General features: G+C 42.7%; 1 protein-coding gene across 2 annotated transcripts in view; it reads left to right on the top strand.

Moving 5' to 3' along the window:
• The first annotated feature begins 20,120 nt into the window (after positions 1-20,120).
• The window catches only part of LOC121279725 (protein LSM14 homolog A-like), a 95,869-nt gene continuing 88,788 nt past the window's right edge, over positions 20,121-27,201 (top strand). Inside the window, exon 1 of one of the 2 annotated variants that reach the window (XM_041190976.1) lies at positions 20,121-20,584. In XM_041190976.1, coding sequence (XP_041046910.1) covers positions 20,464-20,584 — 121 coding nt within the window. In that variant the 5' untranslated portion in view covers positions 20,121-20,463. The remainder of the gene's footprint in view (positions 20,585-27,201) is intronic. The other variant, XM_041190975.1, reaches the window with a different exon arrangement.

The following is a 27,201-nucleotide window of genomic DNA, read 5'->3' as shown; positions in this document are numbered from 1 at the left end:
GAGGTAGTAACAGCGAGAAATAAGGACAAAGAGTAACAGGACAGAGAGTAATGGGGTAGGGAGTAATAGGGCCAGAGAGTAACAGGGAGTAATAGGGGCAGGGAGTAACAGGAACAGGGAGAAATAAGGACTGAGTAACATGGGTAGAGAGTAATAGGAGGAGAGGGTAACAAAGGTAGGGAGTAATAGGGGCTCAGAGTAATGGGGCAGAGAGTAACAGGGACAGGGTGTAATAGGGGCAGAGAGTAACAGCAACAAGTATTTATTGGGGGCAGCAACAGCGAGAAATAAGGGCAGAGAATAATGGGGTGGACAGTTATAGGCCAGAGAGTAACAGGGTGGGGAGTAATAGTGCCAGAGAGGGATAGTGAGTAATAGGGAAAGAGGATCATAGAGGCAGAGAGTAAGAGGGGAAGGGGTAACAGGGGAAGAGAGTAATACAGGCAGAGTGTAAAAGGGTTAGGGAGTAATGGGGCAGAGAGTAACTGGGTAGGGAGTAATAGGGCAGAAAGCAATGGGGTAGGGAGTAATGGGGCAGATAGTAATAATGGTAGGGAGCAATGGGGCAGAGAGTATGGGCACAGGGAGTAACATAAGCAGGGACTAATAGGAGCAGAGAATATTGGACGTTGGGAGTATTGGGGCAAAGGGTAACAGGGATAGGGAATAATAGGGGGATGGCATGATAGAGTCAGATAATAACTGTGGGATTAACAGAGGCAGAGAGTGACAGGGAATAATGGGGCAGAGAGTAACGGGGTAGGAAGTAATGGGGCAGAGGGTAACAGGCAGGGAGTCATAGGGTAGAGGGTAATGGGGGCAGGGAGTAATATAGGAAGAGGGTCATTGGGGCAGAGTTTAACAGGTAGGGGGTAATAGGGCAGCGAGTAACAAGGGCAGGGAATTATGGGGGCAGGGAGTAATAGGGGAAGAGGGTAAAAGGAGCAGAGAGGAATTGGGGAAGGGAGTAATAAGAGGTAATATGTACAGAAAGTAACAGGCAGGAAGTAATAGAAACAGAGGTTAATAGGGACAGAGGAGTAATAAGGAGTCATATCTCCCCTTGACTTTCAATCGCATTACCACTGCTGAATCCCCCACTATCAACATCCTGGAGGTTACCATTGACCAGAAACTGAACTGGACCAGCCATATAAATATTGTGGTTAAAAGAGCAGGTCAGAGGCTAGGAATCCTGCAATGAGTAACTCACCTACTGACTCCCCAAAATCGGTCCACCATCTACAAGTCACAAGTCAGGAGTGTGATGGAATACTCTCCACTTTCCTGGATGTATGCAGCTCCAGCAATACTCAAGAAGCTCAACACCATCCAGGACAAAGCAGCCCACTTGATTGGCAGCCCATCCACCACGTTAAAAATTCACTCCCTCGACCACCGACACACAGTGGTAGCAATGTGTACCATATAAAAGGTGCACTGCAGCAACTCACAAAGGCTCCTTAGACAGCACCTTTCAAACACTCGACCTCTACCATCTAGAAGGACAAAGGCAACAGATAGATGGGAACACCACCACCTGCAAGTTCCCCTCCAACCAACACACCACCCTGACTTGGAAATATATTGCCGTTTGTTCACTGTTGCTTGGTCAAAATCCTGGAACTCCCTCCCTAACAGCACTGTTTGTGTACCTGCAGCACATGGACTGCAGCATTTCAAGAAGGCAGCTCAACACCACCTTCTCAAGGGCAATTAGGGGCACGGAGTAATAAGAGTGGGGGTAATAGGGATATGGAGTTATGGAGGCAGAGAGTTATAGAGTTAGGGTGTAATGGGGGCAGACAGTAACAGCAACAGTGGGTAGTGGTGGTAGGGAGTAATAGGAACTAGGAGTAATAGGAACATAAGGTAACTGTGATTGGGAATCATAGGGATAGAGTAATAGGGGAGTATTGGGTCAGAGGGTAACAAGGATAGGGAGTAATAGGGGCAGGGAGTAATAGGTGTAAGGAATAATTGAGAAGAGAGTAATAGGTGTAGAGACTAATAGACGCAGAGGGTAATATGGGCAGAGGATAATGGGACAGCAGTGATAAGGAGTAATCGGAACAGAGTAAAAGGGAACTACAGACCAGTGAGTCTCACGTCAGTGGTAGGGAAACTATTGGAGAAAATTCTGAAGGAGAGAATCTATCTCCACTTGGAGAGGCAAGATTTGATCGGGGATAGTCAGCATAGCTTTGTCAGAGGGAAGTCATGCCTAACAAATTTGATTGAACTTTTTGAGGAGATGTGTAGATGAGGATAGTGCAGTTCATGTAGTTTATATGGATTTCAGCAAAGCCTTTGACAAAGCCTCCCACATGGGAGACTTATAAAGAAGGCAAATGCACATGGGATACAGGGTAATTTGATAAGGTGGATTCAAAATTGGCTTAGTTGTAGGAGACAGAGGGTGATGACAGAAGGATGCTTTAGTGACTGGAAGCCAGTGTCCAGTGGCGTACCACAGGGATCTGTGCTGGTCCCCTATTCATCATTTATATAAACGACATAGATGACTATCTTGGGGGGTTGGATTAGTAAGTTTGCGGATTACACAAAGATTGGTCAGGTGGTTAACAGTGAGATTGAGTGTCTTGGGCTACAGGAAGATATAGATGGGATGGTCAAATGAGCAGATAAGTGGCAGATGGAATGTAACCCTGAAAAGTGTGAGGTGATACACTTTGGAAGGAGTAATTTGACAAGGAAGTATTCAATGAAGGGCATGACACCAGGAAGTTCTGAGGAACAATGGGACCTTAGCGTGTGTGCCCGAAGATCTCTGAAGGCAGAGGGCCACGTTAGTGGGGTGGTGAAAAAGGCATATGGGACACTTGCCTTTATCAATCAAGGCATAGATTACAAAAGTAGGGAGGTCATGTTGGAGTTGTATAGAACCTTGGTGAGGCCACAGCTGGAGTACTGTGTGCAGTTCTGGTCACCACATTATAGGAAGGATGTGATTGCACTGGAGGGGCCGCAGAGGAGATTCACCAGGATGTTGCCTGGGATGAAACATTTAAGTTAAGCAGAGACGTTGGATAGACTTGGGTTGCTTTCGTTGGAGCAGAGAAGACTGAGGGGCGACCTGATCGAGTTGTACAAGATTATGAGAGGCATGGACAGGGTGGATAGGGAGCAGCTGTTCCCCTTAGTTTAAGGGTCAGTCACAAGGGGACACAAGTTCAAGGTGAGGGGCAGGAGGTTTAGGGGGGATGTGAGGAAAAATTTTTTCACCCAGAGGGTGGTGACGGTCTGGAATGTGCTGGAATGGAGGGTGGTGGAGGCGGGTTGCCTCACATCCTTTAAAAAGTACCTGGATGAGCACTTGGCACCTCATAACATTCAAGGCTATGGGCCAAGTGCTGGTAAATGGGATTAGGGAGGTGGGTCTGGTGTTTTTCACGTGTCGGTGCAGACTCGATGGGCCGAAGGGCCTCTTCTGCACTGTGTGATTCTGTAATAGGGGCAAGGAGTAACGGGCCAGAGAGTAATAAGGCAAGGGAGTAACAGGGGCAGAGAGTAACAGGCGCAGGGAATAATAGGTACAGAGGGTAATAGGGGCAGATGGTAATAGGGCAGGGAGTAATAGAGGCTCAGGGTCATCGGAGCTAAGGGTCATTGGGGCAGAGGGTAACAGGGGCAGAAGATCATTGGGACAAAGAGTAAAAGGGGCAGTGGATAATGAAGCAGAGAGAAATAGGGGCAGGGAGTGATAGGGGAAGCGAGTAATTGAGTCAGGGCCGGAGTGATAGGGTGTCATAAAAATGGGGGAATTGGAATAATGGGTGATGAGCAGAGTTTAATAGAAATAAGGGGTAATAGAGTGGAGGCAATAGGAATAGGGCTTAATAGGGATGAATTAATGGAGCATAGGTAAGAGGAGCAGCAAATAACGGGGAATTATGGGGCAAGGAGTAATAGAATTGGGGTGATAGGGGTAGGGGTAACAGAAATGAGGGTAATAGGAATGGGGAGTTATAGAGGCAGAGTTTAATAGAGATAGGGAGTAATAGGGACAGGAGATACTATGAACCGTGAGTAATGGGGGTAGGGAGTAATAGGAACTAGGGGTAATAGGAACGTGATTATGAATTGTAGGGATGCAATTATAGATAATGTGAGCAATGGGGCAGAGGTACAGTAGGGATTAGGCACTGGGGGCAGTGAGTATTGTGGCAAGAGTCATAGGGGTACGGAATAATGGAGCAGAACATAACATGTACAGGGAGTAATGGGGGTAGCGTGTGATAGGGACAGAAAGTAATTGGGGTTGGGAATAATAGGGACAGAGAGCAGCAGACAATGGGGGTAATAGGGACGGAGAGTAATGAGGCAGCGTGCAGGAACTGGGAGTAATAGGGACAGTGGCAAATGTGGCAGAGAATAATGCGGGAAGGGAGGGATAGACATGAGGAGTAATTGTGACTGAGAGTAATAAGGATTCTGAGTAATGGGGACAGACAGTAATGGGAACAGAGAGTAATGAGCAATAATAAAAGTAATTGTAACATCATAGCAAGCTTTTAGAGAATCTTCGAAGGATAAGAAGTTTAAATTCAAAGCATTGCTAGACTGGGAGCTAATTTATGTCTGGGGTGATGGTTGAATGGGACTAGGACTAGGAATGGAACAAGAGAAGAGTCAATTACTAGGGGACATAGATTTAAGGTGAGAGGAGAAAACTGTAGAGGGGATGTGCGGGGCAAGTTTTTTACGCAGAGCGTAGTAAGTGTCTGGAATTCGCTGCCAGAGGAGGTGGTGGAAGCAGGTACGATAGTGGTGTTTAAGAGGCAGCTTGACAAATACATGAATAGGATGGGAATAGAGGGTTAGAGGGATACGGACCCCGGAAGTGCAAAATGTTTTAGTTGACGGGGAATATGATTGGCGCAGGCTTGGAGGGCCAAAGGGTCTGTTCCTGTGCTATACTTATCTTTGAAAAAAAAATCACTAATGAATACTGATGATGAAACCAACTGTAGAATCCCAATGCTGCTTGGTGAAATGGATATTTCTTTATTTGGCAACATTAGGCAAGTGGTCAGCTTCATCATAAAGCAGGCAACACATTTTTAGCAATTTTATAGAGGTAATGTCTTCATGAATAGGTGTTTTACAAACCCATTTCTGTTCACCTACATTTGCAAAATGCAACATTGAAAATCATAATATGAAAATTTATCTAATATACATAAGATGGCATTGTGATGAAATTGAAACTAATTTTCATTTTTTCCCTTCCCAATGAAAAGTCATTTCTAAAACAATTTCCATTATTTGTCTTCCAGTTTTCAAATGACACTTAGATAGGGGCACGTAAATTGTGTGGATGGGAGGATCTTTGTTCATTTTCACTGTAGCCTTAGTGGAGCATAAACTTGTATTCTCTTTAGCTTAGAAGATTAAGGGGTGATCTAATTGAGGTGTTAAAAATGATAATAGGATTTGATAGAATAGACACAGAAAAACTATTTGCTGTGCTGGAGGAGTCCAGAACAAGGAGGCATATTAAAATTAGAGCTGGGCACACAAATGGCCCTGGAAATCTGGAACTCTGACTGAAAGGGCTGTGGTTTCTCTGACAATTAATTCTTTCAAGACTGAGACAGATAATATTTTGTTAGGTATACCTAAAATCTGCCTCTTTTTGGCCAACCTTTTGGTTATCTGCCCTAATCTCCTTATGTGTTTCAGTGTCATATTTTGTTTCATAGTGTCTCTGTGAAGTGCCTTGGAATACTTTATAATATTAAAAACAGTATATAAATGCATATAAGTAGTTGTTCTTTGAATGATATCAAGGGATATGGAGTGTAGCAGGTAAATGGAGTCCGGATGCAGATCATCCATGATCTTATTGCACCGAATAGCAGCTTGACAGGTTGAATGTTCTACTGCTGCTCTTATATTCCTATCTGATATCATGTTCCTGTTCAAGTAATGCAACATATTATACCATTTACATTCCACACAGGCACAGGAGCTGTACATATAGATCGATGGATTTTTTAAGTGTGAAGTACATCAAAATGCATTATATTTTTAGACCAAAGTGAATTAGAATAATGGGAACTGGCTAAAACTGGTGGAAGGTCAATTGAGGACACATGTTGTTTAAGTGCTTGCCCAGAGTAATTAGCACTTTGCAAGGTTCTGTGGGAAGGGTATTGGAGGCAGATTTATTCAAGGGATAGTTAGGTGTTTTTATTCACTTACGGGATGTGGGCATTGCTTTATTGCCCATTCCTAATTGCCCTTAAGAAGGTGGTGGTGAGCAGCCTTCTTGAACCATTGCAGTCCATGTGTTGTAGGTACACCCACAGTGCTGTTAGAAAGGGAGTTCCAGGATTTTGACCCAATGACAGTGAAGGAACGGTGATATATTTCCAAGTCAGAATGATGAGTGACTTGTAGGGGAAATTCCAGGTGGTGGTGTTCCCATGTATCTGCTGCAATTGTCCTTCTAGATGGTAGTGGTCGTGGGTTTGAAGGTGCTGTGTAAGGAGCCTTGGTGAATTTCTGCAGTGCATCTTGTAGATGGTACACACTGTTGCTACTGTGTGTTGGTGGTGGAGGGAATGAATGTTTGTGGAAGGGGTGCCAATCAAGCGGGCTGCTTTGTCCTGGATGGTGTCAAGCTTCCAGCTGCAGTCATCCAGGCAAGAGGAGAGTATCCCATCACACTCATTACTTGTGCCTTTTAGATGGTGAATAGGCTTTGGGGAGACAATACCTGACCCTTGTAGCCACAGTATTTATATGGCTAGTCTGGTTCAGTTTCTGGTCAATGGTAAGCCCCAGGATGTTGATAGTGGGGGTAATGCATTGAATGTCAAGGGGCGATGGTTAGATTCTCTCTTGTTGGAGATGGTCATTGCCTGGCACTTGCGTGGTACGAATGTAACTTGTTGAGAAGCTCTTTCTTCAATGGATTAGTTTGTGGGCTAATCATAGACTGTGATTGCAAAATATAACTCAAAAATCCTGGGAAATATGGTGAACCCACAAAATAAAAACTGAATTTGACTTATTCTATCAGCCATCTTGTTACTGGCAGTGACTACCAGTTTTAGAATTTGGAACAGTTCAATGAAGTGTAAACACACGAAGTCAGCCTGATTAAAAAATGTTTATAGATGAAGATCATTGGCCCATATTAATTTATCTATCTAATTTCTCCCTGTTAAGAACCCAACTTCCTTTAAATTATTCCAGGAATTTTGCCTCCACAGATCCAAGGATTACATTCCATGTTTGTGTGAAGTCTTTCGGGTGACAACTCTGGTTGAATGTAGTTCTGGAGGTTTTGTCATGGGGATATTCAATTATGTGACACTTGATTGCATGGCATTTGATCATGTGACACTTATCATGTGGTTTGATCACATGACATTTTTCCACTGTTGGCAGGTGTTATTGCATTGACCTCAGTTGCCTGTCTTAGTATATCATCAAGTGCAAAATAAAATATTTCTGTCATTTTGCTTCATAGAATATGTAGGAAAACTGATGTTTAATTATTAGTTTACACACACAGTTTATTAATCAATTAACCTGATATATTTTTCTGTTTAAACTGTAACCAATGGAGGACTTTAGTATCTTAGTGTCATGTGACTCTGCTTAGCTTCACTTGAAAGAGAAGTGCACCGGAGGACTTGTTTCAGAATAAATGTGACACGCTAATGTGTTTATTACAGAACAACTGCTGGAGAGGCCCCTGATGTACTTATTTCCATTTCACAGAGCCACATTGCAAGAACATACAGCCTACAAGGATGATCAGGCAATCTTACATCCTCTCATGTGGTTAAAACCTTATCGAAACCTGGTGTTATCAGTGCAGGAAAGTCAGAAGGGATTTATTGTGTGGAGAGGAGGAAAGAATAACAACAGCTATGTTCTACATTAGGTTATTTTTAATTTGTAATGTTTTAGAAGAAAAGCAATCACATTTGACTCAATGTATTCTTTGTCTTAGCGTTAACTTTTGTAAGTGTGTGTGATCAGTTTTGTAATTGTATAATCCTTTGAGACTTTTAACACTCAAGACTATGTAATAACTGAATGTATAAGGCGACTTTACTACCTCACATTTTAATCACTGATTATGGCTAATTTATATTTTATACACACTCTGTACAAAGTAGGTAGTACTTAAAAATTATAATCTTCTGTATTAGATATACATAGTTTTAAGGTTATGAGAAACTTTGCCACTCCATCCTTTGATTTAAAAGTAAAGTAACTCAGTCCAAGTATCAACAACCACAGAGAGAAAGACATCAACTAGCAAATAGCCCCCCAAAACAGTCACTGATAGAGATTTGACTGAATGAGGAACTTGCACCAATTAAGCAAAATCTGACATAATGAGCTCAAGGCATCATTCATGAGGGCACGATAGTCATACTTAGCAATTTAAGGAACCAGTCAGAGGATAGTGGTAAGTGATATGGATCAATGACCATCACCCTTGAGGGCAATCACAGATTGATCATGCCTCACCTCATGTAGGCCAATCAGAATGCTATAACATCACTGATCTCGCTGTGGGTTGTGGTTTGTAAAAGTGTACTAAGTTGCAGCTCTCAGCGACCAAGGTGTGCTCCAAGTTTGAAACTCAAGTTTGCAGAGGCTACTGTTGAGAGGGAAGCAGATGACCACCGAAGTGATGGAGAGAGAACAGAGGCTGAGTGTCACCTCGTGCCATAAGCTGAACTGGGAAGCGAGAACTGTAGTACGCCTGGAAAGTCACTGCTCTGCTTTGTTTAAGTATTACTTTATAACTTAAGTAAAGTTTCTGAAGTTACTTCACCAGGCTGTCTCCTGTTGCCTGTATGGTTAAGGTCTCAAATGAACAAATAGATATTAAGTTCAAGTAGTACCTAAAACTCACAAATACAGTGTGATGAATTACAACATAATTTATAAATCACAGCAAGAACACAAAGGACTGGAAAGTTTTAAGGGTAAAATAATGTTTCAATTAAAAATTGCTTGTGATATTTGTGTGGTATCAATTACAGTGAGAAATGCAAAATAAAAACGTCACTCCCACCATGACCAAATGAAGTGAGAGAACCAACTCCAACTTTAGAACTCTCTTCCACACAACAACTTTTTAAAAAATTTGTTCATAGGGTGTGGGCATCGCTGGCTAGGCCAGCATTTATTGCCCATCCCTAATTGTCTTTGTTCAGAGGGCATTTAAGAGCCAACCACATTGCTGAGGGTCTGGAGTCACATGTAGGCCAGACCAGGTAAGGACAGCAGATTTCCTTCCCTAAAGGACATTAGATACTAGGTCAATTGTTAGTTTGAAACCTGAGATTAATTTTTTGTTAATCCAAGGCTTTAAGGGAAATGGGGCAAAGATAGTTGGATGGAGTTAGGTCCCAGGTCAGCCATAATCTAATGAAATGGCAGAACAGGCTGAAAGGGATAAATGACCTCCTCCTATTCCTATGTCATGACTCTCCCTGCACCAGATTTTGGGTTACCAGGTCTGGTTGGATGTTTTCTGGGATGTTTCATCACATGACTGCTGTAAGGTTGTCTCATGAAGAGGTCTAGAGGTTTGTATGGTTGAACAATAACTGTTTATTAATAACACATAATGATATAAGTATATACAGGATACAGTCCTGATCAGATGCTATTTTCATGCTGACTTCTACCAGACTCACCACTAGACCTTTCTACTCCCATGTGACTCTGTACATCATAACGTGGGTGGTACTGTTTCCCCAGTCCCACATTAACTCTAACACTCCTAAACACCCTAAAAACACCTCCCCCAAATTTTTACCCAAACATATTTACAATAATATTTACATGCTACCCCTTCTCCCCACCCCTCCAGGTCTCTGACTTGATAGATTCAGATGGTCTGGAAGCTTTATGACTCTTCCAGATCTTGTTCTTTTCAAGTTTGGAAGAGTGGTAGTCTCAGTTGCTTTGGGCTGACTTTGCTGATCTGGAGTTGAAGTTGTAGTACTTGGTGTTTCAATGCTCGGATATCAACATCTGGTTCATTTCTTGTGCTCCTTAGTGTTGCATTTTTCTTTGTCGACAATCTGTCTTCTTTGGTCAGATACTGTGGACTTATCCCTCTCCTTCCAGAAGGAACATTCATTCCATTCATTCATAGAGTGGACTTGGCTTTTCTTTTTTTGGTGGAGTCCGCCATGTTCTCCCTGGCAGTTGAAGGTTTACCTCCTTTATGTTTGTATGTTCTTCATCCTTGAGCTCAACCTGCAGTTTCGCTTCTAATGCTGCACTCTGTTTCTTCACTTCCATTTATGCCTCCCGGAGTTTTATCTTGGTGAGTTGGCGGTGGCTTCTCTCCTGCTCCAGAATCAACTTTGTGTTGTGCATGTGAGTTGGAAGCTCAAGCTTCATCGCTGTAGTTTCTCCTGTTCTGTGACAGCAGCTGTTTGACTCTAAAGTTCAGGCTCCACCTTCTGCTGCTGCTGCTCCTTCTTCTCTGTATCTTCTTTTTTAAGTATGTTGGTGCTCGTCTGGAGGTTTGTCTGGTCTGGCCAAAGATAAGTATTTTCTGCCATCTGCAAAGGAGATGGAATAACTGCCTCTGCAAAGAAGAGACCAATTCTGAACCGAAGTCCCAGTCGAGATCACCAGCACTGTTGGACCTCTCAGGAGTCACCAATTCAACATAGTGGACTGCAATGGTTGTTTTGACATCTTCTGCCATTTTGAGGAGGTTGAGGGCAACATAGGTATTTTTGCTCAGGAGAGAAAAGGGGGTTGATTGTGGATGACATACGGAATTGCAATTATTTACTTGTTGCCTTACACGAGCAGCTCCAGAATCATGCCCGTGCATGGTAGTTGGATTCCTCTAGGATCACACATTGGTGTGTCTCCCATCCATAGCCAGGGGTCTTGTTGCCACAGTTCCTGACCTGACAGGCCTGACACACTGGCTCCTGTGTCTAACTTGAAATTCATGAGGTGACCATTTGCAGATATGTCAGCATTCCAAAATGTGAATCTGGGATCCTTAATTTCTCCCAAGAGCCATTGTTGGGCTTCTTCTTGTTGTGCCTCATCTATCACAAGAACTCATTTGGGATCTTCCGCATGTTGCGAGGTTTTGGACTTACACATCTTTTCAAAGTATCCCAGGTGGTTGTAGTGAAAGCACTGCACAGCAATTGCTGGACACTGCTCATGCCTGTGAGGTCTTTTGGCTCCACAGTGCTGACATAGTCTGCCACCATCCTTTGTTTTTCTGGGGTATTGCTTAGTTTGCCCTGGAGTCTCCTTGCCCCTTTGTTGCCTTATGAGCTCGACTGTTGGGGTTTCTCTGTACCATGGTTTAACTTCGTCACGCAAAATGGATCAGTTTTGCTGGTGGACTTTCGATTAATGTTTTGAATGGCTTTTTCCAAAGTCAGACCTTCTGCAGATTGGAGTACAACTGAAAGAGTATCATCAGCCACTTCCACGACTATTCAGTCTCTTATGAGCTCTGATTTAAGGTCACCATCGTCAGAGCCTTCACCAATCCATATAACTCATTTATAAAAGAGTCTACAGGTTCCCTGGGCTTTTGGACTCTCTTGTTAAAATTTGCTCCCTCCAAAATCTTATTGTTTCTTAGGTTAAAGTAGATGTCCAAGGAATTAATGACCTCTTCAAAGTTATCAGAAAATTAATTTATTCCTTGCCTGGCAATTATGTCTGGAAATTATGTCATCAGCTATTGGACCTACTAAATATAATAGTGTATTCACTTGTTCAGCTTCTGTTTTCTTACTCAAACCTGATGTGAACATGTATCTTAAAAATCTTCTCCATTAAACCTGGTCTGACCCTTCCATCTGCCTTAAATGGTCTGGCAGTGTTGATTTACCATCCATAGCTTCTTTCTGGACAAAGGAGTACAGCTTTATAATTTTTTTTTAAATGGCACAGTAATAATCTTTTTTTTTCTTCCCACACTTGTTGGGATTTGGTGGGCTCCTGTCACACTTACAGAGCTGTTTTAGCTTCAGCGATTCAGCAGGAAATCTGAACAAATCGTTTTGGTCAGCTAGTTACTTTCCTCAGCTTCGAGAATCGAATTGAAGCCAATTCTTTTTGCCCCAACTTCTCTTTAATTGTTTTTCATTTGCAAGCAGTCCCCATGTGTTATGGCATCAACTCTGTAAGCAGGCTGTAGTGTTTTTCAAGCCACCCTCGTTAGAACAATTGCTGTTACCTGATTATTGAGCTGAATTTAAAAGCTTATTTCTGCCCTTTTTTTGGCGCTTGCTCACCCTTTTGCGATCTGGCTAGGTTCTCTGACTCTACTTTTGATCAAGTCTCACAATGGACCTTCACATACTCTGGTGGAAAATCCTCTTACACTGCATAGTGGACCTTTTTTCTGCTCTTCAGTCTCCACCCCTGTAATGGAGCTTCTTCGGTGATCTCCAGCTATGTATTTGAGGTTTTCAAGTTAGGCGCACTTCTCTCAGGTCAGAATGCAGTTTCTTTACTTCTTCATTCTTAGGGATTTTGGGGTCCTTCACCTGTTGCCACCATGTTGTAATATTGTGTGTTGTCTCATCAAGAGGTCTAGAAGCTTGTATGATTGAACAGTAACTGTTTATTAATAACACATAACTATATACATATATGCAGGATGCAGTCCTAACTAGGCACTATCTTCATGTCAACTTCTAGGCTCACCACTACACTCTACTACTCCAAAGTTACTCTGTACATCATAATGTGGGTGGTACTGTTTCCCCAGTCCCACATTAACCCTTACAATCAGGAACACCATAATACTACAATTGCCACTTGCTTCCAGCCATCCCACCCACAGGCCCTATCATCTGCTCGCACAGCAATCGCCTTCCCACAGCCGATCGTAAATCAAGTTCAGGGGAGATGGTGGCATAGTGGTAATATCACTGGACTACTAATCCAGAGGCTCAGGCTAATTAATGACCTGGGGACATGGGTTCAAATCCCACCATGGCAGCTGCTGGAATTTAAATTCACTTAATAATAAAGTCTGGAATTGAAAACTAGTTTCAATAATGGTGACCATGAAACTATCATCAATTGTCATAAAAACCCATCTAGTTCATGAATGTCCTGAAGGGACTCTGCCATCCTGACCTGGTCTGACCTACATGTGACTCCAGACCCATAGCAATGTGGTTGACTTTTAACTGCCCTCTGAAATGGCCAAGCAAGCCACTTAGTTCAAGGACAATTAGGGATGGGCAACAAATGCTGGCCTTGCCGCAACACCCACATCCGATGAAGAAGAACTCTGTCATCCAATTGGATGATTCTTGGCCTGTTCGTCAAGCAGCTTTTATCACATTGCCAATGCTAATATAACTAATAAGTTATAGTGTTCAAAGAAACTTGAATAAATTCCACACTTTTTTTTTTAAATGTTCCTATGATTTTTCTCCCTGATTGTTCACAGCAATGCTGTGAACTTAATTCCAAGAGACTCCAGGGCGATCCTGAAGGGTTGGCAAACTTAATGATTTGGGATAGCACTCTTATGGAAAAGTGGGGCTGAAGGAATTTGGCTTCTTTGGGTTTGGGGATTTTAGACTATGGAGGGGGGATTTTGCTGAAGACTAATCAACAAGTCACTTATCTCTTTGCTCTACACCTCTTTGCAGCCTGGTCAAATACAGCATTAAAAACTAAAGAGTTCAATTTAAAACTTGGATTTTTGAGCAAGAATTCATAGAATGTATTCGGGACAGTTTCCAAGAACAATATGTTGTGGATTCAGCCAGGGATCAGGCTATTTTGGATCTGGTAATGTTTAATGAGTCAGGTTTAGTAAATGATCTCAGAGTAAAAGAGACCCCATAAAACAGTGACCATAATATGATAAGAATTTAGCATTCATTTTGAGAGTGAGAAACTTGGTTCGGGAGCAACTGTGCTAAACTTAAATAAGGGTAATTACAAAGGGATGAGGGCAGAGTTGGCTGGAGTGGATTGGGATAGATTTTAGCAGAAAAAACAGTTGATTAACAATGGCAGATGTTTCAGAAAATAGTTCATGACTCACAACAAAGATGAGGAAGGAGGATTCAAGGAAGGGGATAAACCAACCATGGTTAACCAAGGAAGTTAAGGATAGTATCAAATTAAAAGGAAAGACATACAATGTGGCAAAGATTAGTGGTAAGCCAGAGGATTTGGAAAGTTTTAAAAACCAACAAGAGATGACCAAAAAAATAATAAAGAGGGAGAAAATAAACTCTGAGGGTAAACTAGCAAGTAATATAAAAACGGACAGTAAGAGCTTCTTTAAATACATAAATAGGAACAGCAATACCAAAGTGAACATAGGCCCCTTACAGAATGAGGCTGGGGAAATAATAATGGGGAACCAGGAAATGGCAGAGGAGTTGAATAAATACTTTGCTTCAGTCTTCACGGTAGAAGACACTAATGGCATTCCAATACTAAAAATCGAGGGGCAAAAGAAAGGGAGGAAATAAATACAATAACTATCACTAGAGAAAACGTACTCAGGAAACTAATGGGATACATCCTAGGATTAAAGGAAGGAGCTACAGAGATAGTGAATGCACTGGTAGTAATCTTCCAGGAATCCTTAGATACTGGAAAAGTCCCAGAAGATTGGAAAACTGCCAATGTAACACCTTCTTCAAAAAGAGAGTGAGACAAACAACAGGTAACTATAGGCCAGTTAGCTTAACGTCTATCATTGGGAAAATGTTAGCGTTTATTATAAAGGATGTAATAGCAGTGCATTTGGAATTACGTAATCTGATTGTTCAGTGTCAGTATAGCTTCATGAAAGGGGAATCAAGCCTGATAAATTTATTGGAATTCTTTGAGAAGGAAAATAGCAGGATAGATAAAGGGGAACCAGTAGGTGTAATATATTTGGATTTCCAAAAGGCATTCAATAAGGCACTGCATGGAAGATTACTAAATAAGATAAGAGCCCTTGGTATTGGGGGTAGTATATGACCATGGATAGAGGATTGGCTAACTAATAGAAGACAAAGAGTTGGGATAAGTGGGACATTTTCAGGATGGCAACCAGTAACTAGTGCCATAGGGATCAGTGCTGGGGCCTCAATTATTTCCAATACATATTAGTGACTTAGTTGAGGGAAGTAAATGTACTGTCACCAAATTTGCAGATGAGACAAAAATAGGTGGGAAGGTGTGGAATCAAGCTTTAGTCAGCTAAGTTGTCTAATGGGTTAAAAGGTCTAAAAGTGATTATATTGTAGTATGGTAATTTATGTAATCTTTACTAATCAAGCAGTGTAAACTAATTATGAGGAATATCTTTGAAAAGTTTATGGTTACAACTGCATCCTGTTATGTGCTAAACAAAACAATGGTGCCCTGATTAAATCTGCTGATATGGTAATTTATGTAATCTTTATCTAACATAGTTGTAGTTAAACTGTCTTACTGTGAAATGTACCATCTGCCTATAATGGTATTACTGCGTTCTCCCTTTGAAAGTGCTAACCATGACATAACTGCAATTTCTTGATGTACGGACCTTATATGGTATGAACTTCCTGTTATGAGGGGTATAAAGGACACTGGATTCTCTGTTCAGGGTGTGAGACTGACTAGGAACCACACGTGGTGTCCTGAGCAGCCCACATGCTTAAATAAATATAGTTTTGCTTCTAACAAGTCTGTGTCCTCGTAGTTGTGTCACGATTCGACAAAGGCAAGCGGTGAGGATGACACAAGGAGTCTACAGAGGGATATAGACAGGTTAAGTGAGTGGGCAAAAAAGATAGAATACAATGTGGGAAAATGTGATGTTATGCACCTTGATAGGAAGAATAGAGGAGCTGGATATTATGTAAATAGAGAAAGACTGCAGGAGGCTGCAGCACAGAGGGATTTGTGTATGAACACCAAAAAGCTAACACACAAGTTCAACAGCTAATAGGGAAGGCAAGTGGAATGTTGGCCTTTATTTCAAAGGGAACAGAGTATAAAAAAAGGGAAGTCTTACTAAAACTATACAAGAATATTGTGAACAATTTCGGCCCCCTTATCTAAGGAGAGATATACCAGCGTTGGGGGCAGTCCAGAGAAGGTTCACTCGGCTGATCCCAGGTTTGGAGGGATTTTCTTATGAGAAGAGGTTGAGTAGGTTGGGTTTGTACTCATTGGAGTTTAGAAGAATGAGAGGTGACTTTATTGAAGCATATAAGATTCTTAAGGGGCCTGACAGGGTAGATGCTGAGAGGTTGTTTCCCCTTGTGGCAGAGTCTAGGACCAGAGGACATAACCCCAGAGTAAGGGGGCACCCATTTAAAAGAGAGGTGAGGAGGAATTTCTTCTGTCAGAGGATAGTTAATCTATGAAATTCTTTACCGCAGAAGGCTGTAGAGGCTGGGTCGTTAAATATATTCAAGGTGGCGATAGACAACACTGGCATCTACCTGGCTATGTGGAAAATTGCCCAGCTATGTCCTGTACACAAAAAGCAGGATAAATCCAACCCGGACGATTACCGCCCCATCAGTCTACTCGTGATCATTAGTAAAGTAACGGAAGGCGTCATCAACAGTGCTATCAAGCGGCACTTGCTTAGGAATAACCTGCTCACTGACCCCCAGTTTGGGTTCTGCCAGGGCCAGTCAGCTCCTAACCTCATTACAGCCTTGGTTCAAACATGAACAAAAGAGCTGAACTCCAGAGGTGAGGAGAGAGTGACTGCCCTTGACATCAAGGCAGTATTTGAACGAGTGTGGCATCAAGGAGCCCTAGCAAAACTGGAGTCAATGGGAATCAAGGGGAAAACTCTCCGCTGGTTGGAGTCATACCTAGCACAAAGGAAGATGGTTGTGGTTGTTGGAGGTCAGTCATCTCAGCTCCAGGACATCACTGCAGGAGTTCTTCAGGGTAGTGTCCTCAGCCCAACCATCTTCAGCTGCTTCATCAATGACTTTCCTTCCATCATAAGGTCAGAAGTGGGGATGTTCACTGATGATTGCACAATGTTCAGCACCATTAGCGACTCCTCAGATACTGAAGCAGTCCTTGTCCAAATGCAGCAAGACCTGGACAATATCCAGGCTTGGGCTGACAAGTGGCAAGTAACATTCGAGCCACACAAGTGTCAGACAATGACCATCTCCAACAAGAGAGAACCCATTCATTGCCCCTTCGTATTCAATGGCATTACCATCACTGAATCACCCACTATTATCATCCTGGGGTTACCATTAACCAGAAACAGAACTGGACTAGCCATATAAATACTGTGACTACAAGAGGAGGTCAGAGGCTAGGAATCATGCGACTAGTAACTCACCTCCTGACTCCCCAAAGCCTGTACAGCATCTACAAGGCACAAGTCAGGAGTGTGGTAGAATACTCCCCACTTGCCTGGATGACCACAGCTCCCACAACACTCAAGAAGTTTGACCTCGTCCAGGACAAAGCAGCCCGCTTGATTGGTACCACATCCACAAACATTCACTCCCTCTACCACCGACGCACAGTAGCAGCAGTGTGTACCATCTACAAGATGCACTGCAGGAATTCACCATGGCTCCTTCGACAGCATCTTCCAAGCCCACGACCACCAGCATCTAGAAGGACAAGGGCAGCAGATAGATGGGAGCACCACCACCTGGAAGTTCCCCTTCTAGTCAATCACCATCCTGACTTGGAAATATATCATCGTTCCTTCACTGTCGCTGGATCAAAATCCTGGAACTCCCTCCCAAACAGCACTGTGGGTTTACCTACACCACATGGACTGCAGCGGTTCAAGAAGGCAGCTCACCACCTTCTCAAGGGCAATTAGGGATGGGCAATAAGTGATGGCCCAGCCAGTGAAAACCACATCCTGTGGATGAATAAAAAAAAATTAGTTATGGAATCAAGGGTTGTGGGAAAAGGGAGGAAAGTGGCGTTGAAGATTATCAGATCAGCCATGGTGTCATTAAATGGCGGAGCAGACTCGATGGGCTGAATGGCCTACTTCTGCTCCTACGTCTTATGGTCTACAGCACTTTTCAAGATTTTAGGATGTCCCATCGTGCTTTGCAGCCAACTTTTCAAACATAGTCACTGGTGTAATATGGGCAAGTATGTCAGCCAATTTGTGCACAGCAAGCTCCCACAACCAGCCATGAGATAATAACCAGGTGATCTATAGTGGCATAAATTGGGGGATAGATATTGCTCTGGAAACTTGGACAGCCCTGTCCCTATGTCCCTACCCACCACCTTCCCTCCCCCACCAAAACTGTTCACCAGGCTCTCCTTTGATGGTGCCATGAGCTGTTTTACTCTCAGTTGACAGGGTAGATAGGGCCTTAGCTTAATGCTTCATCTGAGAAGTGGCTTTCCCAACAGTGCAACGCACCCTCAATATGTCACTGAAACGTCAGCCCAGATTTTGTGCTTAATCTCACTTAAGGCCATTTTTTCCATCTATGTGTAAAGGCTAAAGTGGCAGAAATTTGACCGGGAAACGTCATCCTGCCTCTTTCAATGACATCACAGCAGAAGGAGAGGGGGATGGGGGGTGAACTGCATTCCCAGTGCAGGACAACAAGCAAGGACTAGAAACACTGCAAGCCACAAAAGCCATGGCACAGCAAAATGAGCATTCAACGAACAACCCTGCCTGCATTGCCAGAAGTCTAGGAGACCAATTGCTCATCCTTGCAACTCCTGGATGACTCTGGTAGAATTTCCTGTTACTCGTTCAAAAATTACATTTCACCAATTTCAGCTTATGTCCACTCACGCAACTTAATTAATGATATGCCCTTAGTTAACTCTGTGGACGCAGTACAGCGAAGGTTCACTAAATTGGTCCCTGGGATGAGGGCGTTGTCCTATGATGAGAGACTGAGCAAATTGGGCTTATGTTCTCTCAAGTTAGAAGAATGAGAGGTGATCTCATCGAAACCTATAAAATTCTGAAGGGTTTTGATCGGGTGGACGCTGAGAGATAGTTTCCATTGGCCGGGGAATCTAAAACACAGGGTCACGGTCTCAGGAAAAGGGGCCAATCATTTAAGACTGAGATGAGGAGAAATTTCTTCACCTAAAGGTTTGTGAATCTTTGGAATTCTCCAGCCCAGAGGGTTGTGGATGCATCATTGAATATGCTTAAGGCTGGGATGGACAGATTTTTGGTCTCTCAGGGAATTAAGGGTACAGGGAGTGGGCGGGAAAATTGAGATGAAGCCCAAGATCAGCCATGATCATGTTTAGTGGCAGAGCAGGCTTGATGGCCTTTGAGGTCTACTCCTGTTTCTATGTTTTTTTAACCATCTGATACCATTCTCAATCTCCTTATTTTCAGGTATTTAAAAAGTCAGATAATTCAGTGAAAACGGGAGACAAAGCTCTACTGCAATGGCTCCAAACTCATTTTCATGCAACACCTCACCTTAACTTCTTGCTTCTATCTTCCCAACAAGCTTGAGTCAAGCATGAGTAAATGTGTGTTTCCATGTGTTTGGTCTATCCTCAGTTGGGTATTTTATATCTAAATGAATTTCCAAATGCATTTTGGAAATCCAACTTTTACTCTCATTGGAGAGAAAGATACAACTGGTGGTGAGTTTAACCTGAGGATCACCACACCTCAGGTAAGGGGTGAAGTTGAGAAGGCAGGGACTTCATGGATGATCTTAGCTGGTACAGGAATTGAACCTCCACTGTTGGTATTGCTACATCACAAACCAGCCATGCAGCCAACCAACACCCCAAAATCCAACTTCTGGTTGTGCAAAAATTCAATTATTGTTGATTAGACCCTAATGAAAATTTTCAAATTGTTAGCAATAAATGATTGTTTTAATTCGAAAAAAAAACAAGGTTTCTCAAGTTGCTCTGGGGGAAAAAAAACTTTAAAATAAAATGTGCAGATAAAAGGACAATTCTCCAAAATAAATTGTAAAATAACTTTTTGCACCCACTTTTATCCGGTCTTTCCTCAGGCACGCGAACATCAGATTTATTTTTTTTTTTGATTCAAGGTTCTTGAGTCATGTTTTTTGAGTTGGAGAGTCAAGTGGTAGGACTTTCCCAAAAAAAGCTTGGAAAGACCTGCTGAGTTTTTCCCCGGGTGTTTCTGTTTCTGTTTGTGTTTTTGTTTTGGATTTCCAGCATCCGCAGTTTTTTTGCTTTTATTTTTGTTTTCATTTCCCAAAAAGCTGGTTGTGTGTTTATTTTATTGTCTACAGTGTGCTGCTTGCTGCCTGTCGTGGGGAATGGGTGAGTGGGGGAAGGGCCTGCTCACTGGAATATGAAGGCCGCCATGTTAACTGCTGCCTGAGCCAACGTCACGGGATAGGGAGCGAGCGAGGGAAAGGCCGCAAGCGGGACGGGCAGAGGCGCCGACTCAATCCGCGTCCATCCGCCGCCTCCGTGGGCTCGCAGAGCGCTGGGCACCGTCCGGCTGGCATCATGAGCGGGGGTACTCCTTACATCGGCAGTAAAATCAGCCTTATTTCCAAGGCGGAGATCCGGTACGAGGGGATTTTGTACACCATCGACACCGAGAACTCCACCGTCGCTTTAGCCAAAGGTAAACGGCGCAGAGCGGCAGGAGGCGCCGGGCCTGGGCGCCGCGGACCCCTTGCGTCTTCCCGGGATACAAATAATCTCACTTGAAAACCATCCTCGGCCTTTCGGTCCCCCTTTGCCGCGGGAAGGCTTCGCTCTGTTATTTCAACCGCGGGTGCTTTTACCCCCCCTCCCCCCCCCCCCATTTAAAACCGAGTTAAAATGGCGGGGTTTGTCAACAAGAGCTTCTGCTGCTCTCTCGGGTGGATTTAATCCAATTTCGGGCTGATTTTTATTTTTTCAATTTGATCGTTTTCTCACTTTTTTTTTTTTTAAAAAAAAAATAAATAAATAAATTTGAAACGAATGTGAAATTTGCCCCGAATGAAGAGAAAGTGGATGTTCTGATTTGGATATGTCAAGAAGTTGGGGGGTGGGGGGGGGGGGTGGCTTTGAGAGACAACCTGCTATCCACATCGTCACAAATAATAAAACAATTGGTTTCGTTTTACTCTTTCTTCATATAACTATCAGTTTTTAAGTTTCGGTTTCTGAACCAGCCCGTTTTGCCCGTAAAAATCAAATGCACCGTTACTCTCTGCAGTTCGTTGTCCCAGGGGGGGTTTGTCTCTCTACTTTGATGTTTTCATCCGTTATTTATTTATTTATCCATATAAACATTGCAGACTTCCCTTCAAAACCAAATTGTATGCGGGGATTTCTGTGCGTAAAGTTCTGAAGTGCTAATTTACAGTAACTTTTGTTTTATCCAGTGGCAATGCAGCTACGTCCCAGGGACTGTTTCAGAGTTGGTTGTCTCTGGATTACTTTGAAGTTGTAATGTACATGCAGAAGGATTTTTATGTTTCAAGTTATTTCTGTCTCGGTATTGGCAAGTCTCTCTTTCTCCGCTTCCCCCCCCGTTTTCACATAAAGAATAATACCTAAAACAATGACACTTGAACTTAATATGTGCCTATGTTAAATTGTGAAGGCAGTTTCTTGAGCAGTGTTTTAGTTTGGAAAAAAAAATAGCTTCAACTATGATAATGGATTGATGCAATTAGAGTGCACTATTTGCTTTCTAGGGTTAAATAGCCATCTGTTTTTATGTTGAGGATTTAGTCCAATATTGACAAGCTTCCAGTATACTAACTAGGGAAGCAATAATATGTTTAGGATGGGCAATAAATGTTGGCCTAGCCAGTGATGCCCACCTCCCTTGAACAAATATAACACTGGGACCCCTAAAATGGTGTCATTTTAACTGCTTTCTCAACCAAATTGCATAAAATTGACAATGCAGAATTAGACCATTTGTCCCAACAAGTCTCATGTTGGCCAGAATTGAAATCCCACAACAATCTCCTCCCATTCTACTTCATCTTGCCCTATCAACATATCCTTCTATTATTCCTCTCTCCCTCGTGTACTTATCTAGCTTCCCCTTAAATACATTTTGAGGAAAGATATATTGCCTCGAAGGTGGTACAGCAAAGGTTCACTAGATTGGTTCTTGGGATGAAGTGGTAGTCCTTTGATGAGTAAATTAGACCTATATTCTCGTGTTTAGAAGAATGAAAGGTGTTTTCATTTAAACGGAGAAGATTGAGCAGGGGCTTCAAAGAGCAGACACTTAGAGGTTGTTTCCCCACTCTGTGGAACCGAGAACATGAGGGAATTGCCTCAGGATGCGAGGTTCAAACATTTAGGACTGAGATGAGGAGTAATTTAATTACTCAAAGGGATGTGAACCTTTGGACTTGTCTGACCAGAGGTTTGTGGATGCATCATCACTGAATATATTTAAGACTGAGATCGATAGATTTTTAATCCCTCAAGGAATGAACGGATATGGGAGCAGACGAGAAGGTGGAGTTAAGGCAGAAGATCAGCCATGATCTTTTCTAATTTATGGAACAGGCTCGAGGGACCACCGCGTCTACACTACTGCTATTTCTTGTGTTCTTATTCACCACATCTACACCTTTGTGGTATTGAGTTCCAAATTCTCACCACTCTGGGTAAAGAAGTTTCTCCTGTATTCACTACTGGATTTATTAGTGATAATCTTATATTTATGGCCCCCTAGTTTTGGACTCTCCAAAAGGTGAGAACATCTCATGTTTTAACTTGTCAAACCTCATCGTAATGTTAAATCAAGTCACCCCATGGACACTTTTTTAAAATCTAGACTTGCTAAGATTGACACTCTTGAGGTGCACCTTGTCCCAAAACCTGAAAGACAGTGTTGGCTACCCCAGCAGCAAACAGTGCTGTTGTCACCAGAAAGTTTTTATTAAATAAACCATATGAGAGAAATAATATGTTTGTTGGCTATCAAACACATCCTGACCATCTGCGTGCAGTGTGAGCAGATGTAAATAGACAGAGGTCTGAACTTGCAGCCCACTTGTGAAGGCCCCTGGTAAACTCAGTTTTGAAAACTTGCCCATAATTGTCGGATGAAAACTACCTTAGTGATTTACTTAAAATAGCTTGTCTGACAACTTTCTGTTGATTTTTGTAGTTCATAAATCTTTACAATATGTTAAGCCCCTGGACTTGGAGTGTTGGTATGATTAGTTTTTGACCTACTCTTGTTTTTGATGCTGGGAAGGCAAAGGGAAACTTCCCACCTGATGATTTTACTCAGATAGCCTTGGCTGAGATCAGGAAGCTGCATTTCCTCTGTCTGCCTTTTGACTATTGAGCAGCCAGTCAGCAGCAAATGCTCGGTGTGTGGGCTGAATTTCTGATTTGGGGTAAGTACTAGTCTTTCTGGTATTTGTGGTGTATTACAAAATAATTCCCACTAATGAGTTACACATGAAGAGCTTTGAGAATACACCTGATTTTTTTTGTGTATAGTTTTGGTCTCCTTGCTTAAGAAAGGATATACTTGGCTTCAGGGAGCTGCAGCCCAGGTCACCATGGGGACATATTATAAGAAATAGAGGCAGGAAGAGGCCATTTGGTCCCTTGAGCCTGCTCTGCCATTCAGTAAGATAATGGTTGATCTGATTGTGGCTTTAATTGCACTTTCCTGTTTACCTCCAATAACCTTTGACTTCCTTGTTGATTAGAAATGTCTAACTCAGCCTTGAATATATTCAATGACCCAGCCTCCAATGCTCTCTTGATTAATGGCCCTTTGAAAAGAAATTTCTCCTTAACTTTGTCTTAAATGGGAGACCCCTAGTTTTTAAACTGTGCCCTCTAATCAAGATTCTGCCATGAAGGGAAACATCCTCTCAGCATCAATCCTGTCAAGTCCTCTCAGGATCTGATATGTTTCAATAAGATCGCCTCTCATTATTCTAAACCCCAATGAGTCTGGGTCCATCCTCTTCAATGTTTCCTCATAAGACAACCCCGTCATCCCAGAAATCAACATACTGAACCTTCTCTGAGCTGCTTCCAATGCAAGTCTATCCCTCCTTAAGTTAGGTGACCAAAACTGTTCACTGTACTCTTAAGGTTTGGTCTCAGCAATGCCCTGTTTGGCTGTAACAAGACTTCCCTACTTGTATACTCCATCTCCCTTGCAATGAAGTCCAATGTTCCATGTGACTTCCTAACTAGCTGTATTTGCATGTTTTCATGTACAAAGTTACCCAGATCCCTTTGTACTACTGCATTCTGCAGTCTCTCCATTTAAATACAGTAAAGTCCCGTCATTCACAGGGTTACATTCCCACAAATTCTCGCAAAGGGCAAAATTGCGAACAGCTAGCATATTTTGTAATCGGAGTTCCAGCCATCCCAAAATATGAATGTTAATCAGGTTTTTTCTGAGATTTTTCTGTACGGAAGGCACCAGTGATCCTTTTGCCGTTATAAGTTGTTCACGGTCTGATCCAGTTCTCCACTCCCCTCCCTTCTTATTTATTTTCTTGTTTGTTTTTTCATGGCAGAAAGCCGAAAGCAAAAAGCATGGTCTGAGCCGATTCCTTTCACTCCACCAAGTTATTGACAACATCACATTATTGTCCAGTCTGGAGACAGCTCACCGCCTGTAATCCCGGCATGTAAGCCCCTTACTGCTCATCTCACCAATATTTAACCATGACCAAGTGCTGGGCTCCTGTCCGTCCAGCGATCCTTTTAAAGATGCGCTCTCACTTGCTCCCCCATTGGGTGCTTTGTTAACATCACATTGAGCCAGGGTGAGAGAAGTTGTATGTTTAAAATGTCGCTGCTTGTTGTTCTGTTGCTGATTGTTGTGCACGTGACAATCAGGAGGATTGAAGGAGAAGCTCCTGCTGTTGTACTCCCTCTCTGTCATGTTTGGACGAGTGCGAGAAGCTGCCACTGCAACAGGGACCCTCATTGGTTGCCAGGCCTGAGCATGAGCCAAGAGCAGCCAAAGAGATGGACTCTAACAACTAGGACCAACATACACTGTCTAACCTCTCACTTAGAAAAACATCACAATACAAATGTGTGCACGTGCACAGCTAACCTGCATCTTTTTTGTCCCTCCTGTCGGTCTGTGTGTCTCTCTCACTCACTCACCGACCGACCGCCAATCTTCTATCCATGATAGCATATCACCCCCAACACCATGAGCTCTTGTGCAATTCATAGAATAAAAATGCCGAATCAGCAATTGAGTCTGCACCTGCTGTTTTGAAGAACAACCCAGTTTGTTCCACTCCTTGGCTCTTTCTCTATATCCCTGCAGTTTCTTCTCCTTAAAATATTTATCCAATTCCCCTTTAGTAATCTTTTTGACAGTTTATCAAATGTCTTTTGGAAATCCAAATATACTGCATCTACTGGCTCCCCTTTATCCACTATACTTGTTACATCCCCAAAGAACTCCAATAAATTTGTCAAACATGATTTCCCTTTTCATACAGTCGAGCAAAGTCAACATGGTTTTATCATATTCTAAATGTCCAGCTTCTTGGATTCTCTGCCTGAGAGCAGGTCAGACCCCTAGTGCCATGACCTCCACCACGGGTAGGGCAAAGGGGCAGATCCTGAATCCATACTGGCCATCCAGCCAACTGCCCCACCCCCACCCAAGACTTCCAAGTTACTGTGCAACATGTACTTGTACATTCATGTTGCAGCCTGGAGTTATGGATAGTGATGGTGGAGGCTCCAACGTTCTTGTCATCACATGGCTGACCAGGAATCTGGTCCCCCTCTTATCACCCACCATTGGCATATATTGGAAGGATTGATAAGTTGGTACTCAACTTGTGTGGTTGCATTATGAACGCTCCTTCCTTGGCCATCAAGTCCAGGAGTGGGACTTGAACCCAGAGCTCCTGGCTCAGGGTCAGGGATGTGACCCACTGGGCCATGTTGGCTAACTCCCAAGCCTGGATGTGAAGGATACAAGAAACTCAAATGTTTAGATAGAGAATGTTTATTGCCCAGTACAGGGCTAACTTCTCCCCACGTCACACACCAGAGAGCCAGTGCTCTCATTTGATAAACTAATTAAACTAAATTAGGAAAAACAAGATGCAGCCCCTTAAAGGGACACTGCAAACAAAAAGTCAAATATTAAAGGAAACATATCAAACCAGTGCTGACTGTCTCTTCCTTATAGACAATTAAATATAATTAACAAAACAACACCCAGCACCTGTTCTGCTTATTACCTTCAAACACAGGGTATTTAACATTGATTAAACAAAACCTATTAGATGCTAACATACCACAAGACAGCCTCGTCCTGGGTGATTTGTATTTTCCCAGTAACAGATATTAGGCCAACATTCCTATAGTTTTCTGCTTTCTATTTCCTTCCTTTCTTGAATAGAAGTGTGATATTTGTCGTTTTCCGATCTGCCAGACCTTTCCAGAGTCAATGGAATTTTGGAAGATTGCGACCAATACGTCTACTATCTCTGCATACACTTTTTTAGGAACAGAGGAGCAGGAGCTGGCCATTTGGCCCGATGAACGATTTAATTTGATCATGGCTGATCATCGACCTCGATGCCACTTTCCCAAGCTATTCCCATATCCCCTGAGGTCATTAGCATCCAGAAATTTATCGATTTCTGCCATGAACATGCTCAATGATTGAACTTCCACAGCACTCGACGGTAGAGAATTCCAAATATTCACCACCCTCTGAGTGAAGAAAACGCCCTAGGCTGCAGGTGGTCTGGTCTAAGGGACTTGTCAGTGCTGAGACCCATAAGTTACGAAGTACGTTTTCTCTCGTCATCATAATTGTTTTAATTTGTTCCCTCCCTTTTGCCCTCTGATTTTCTGCTATTCTTGGGATGCTTTTTGTGTTTTCTAATGTGAAGGCAGATACAGAATATTGATCTCAAGTCTCTGCCATTTCCTTGTGTCCCGTTATTAAATTCCTCAGTCTCATCCTCAAAACGTTCAACATTTATTTTAGCTTCTTATTTCTTCTTACAATGTCTGTTTTTTATTTTCTTATTGTTCATGGGATATGGGCATTGCTGGCTAGGACAGCATTTATTGCCCATCCCTAATTGCCCTTGAGAAGGAAGTGGTGAGCTGCTACCTTGAACTGCTGTAGTCCATGTGCTGTAGGAACACCCACTGTGCTGTAAGGGAGGGAGTTTCAGGATTTTGATTCAATGATAGTCAAGGTATGGCAATTATAGTTCCAAATCAGGATGCTGTGTGATTTGG

Source organism: Carcharodon carcharias, chromosome 7, assembly GCF_017639515.1.
Source record: "Carcharodon carcharias isolate sCarCar2 chromosome 7, sCarCar2.pri, whole genome shotgun sequence".
Lineage (NCBI taxonomy): Eukaryota > Metazoa > Chordata > Chondrichthyes > Lamniformes > Lamnidae > Carcharodon > Carcharodon carcharias.
Note: the sequence above shows the minus strand (reverse complement) of the source record. Positions and strands in the feature narration are given on the sequence as shown.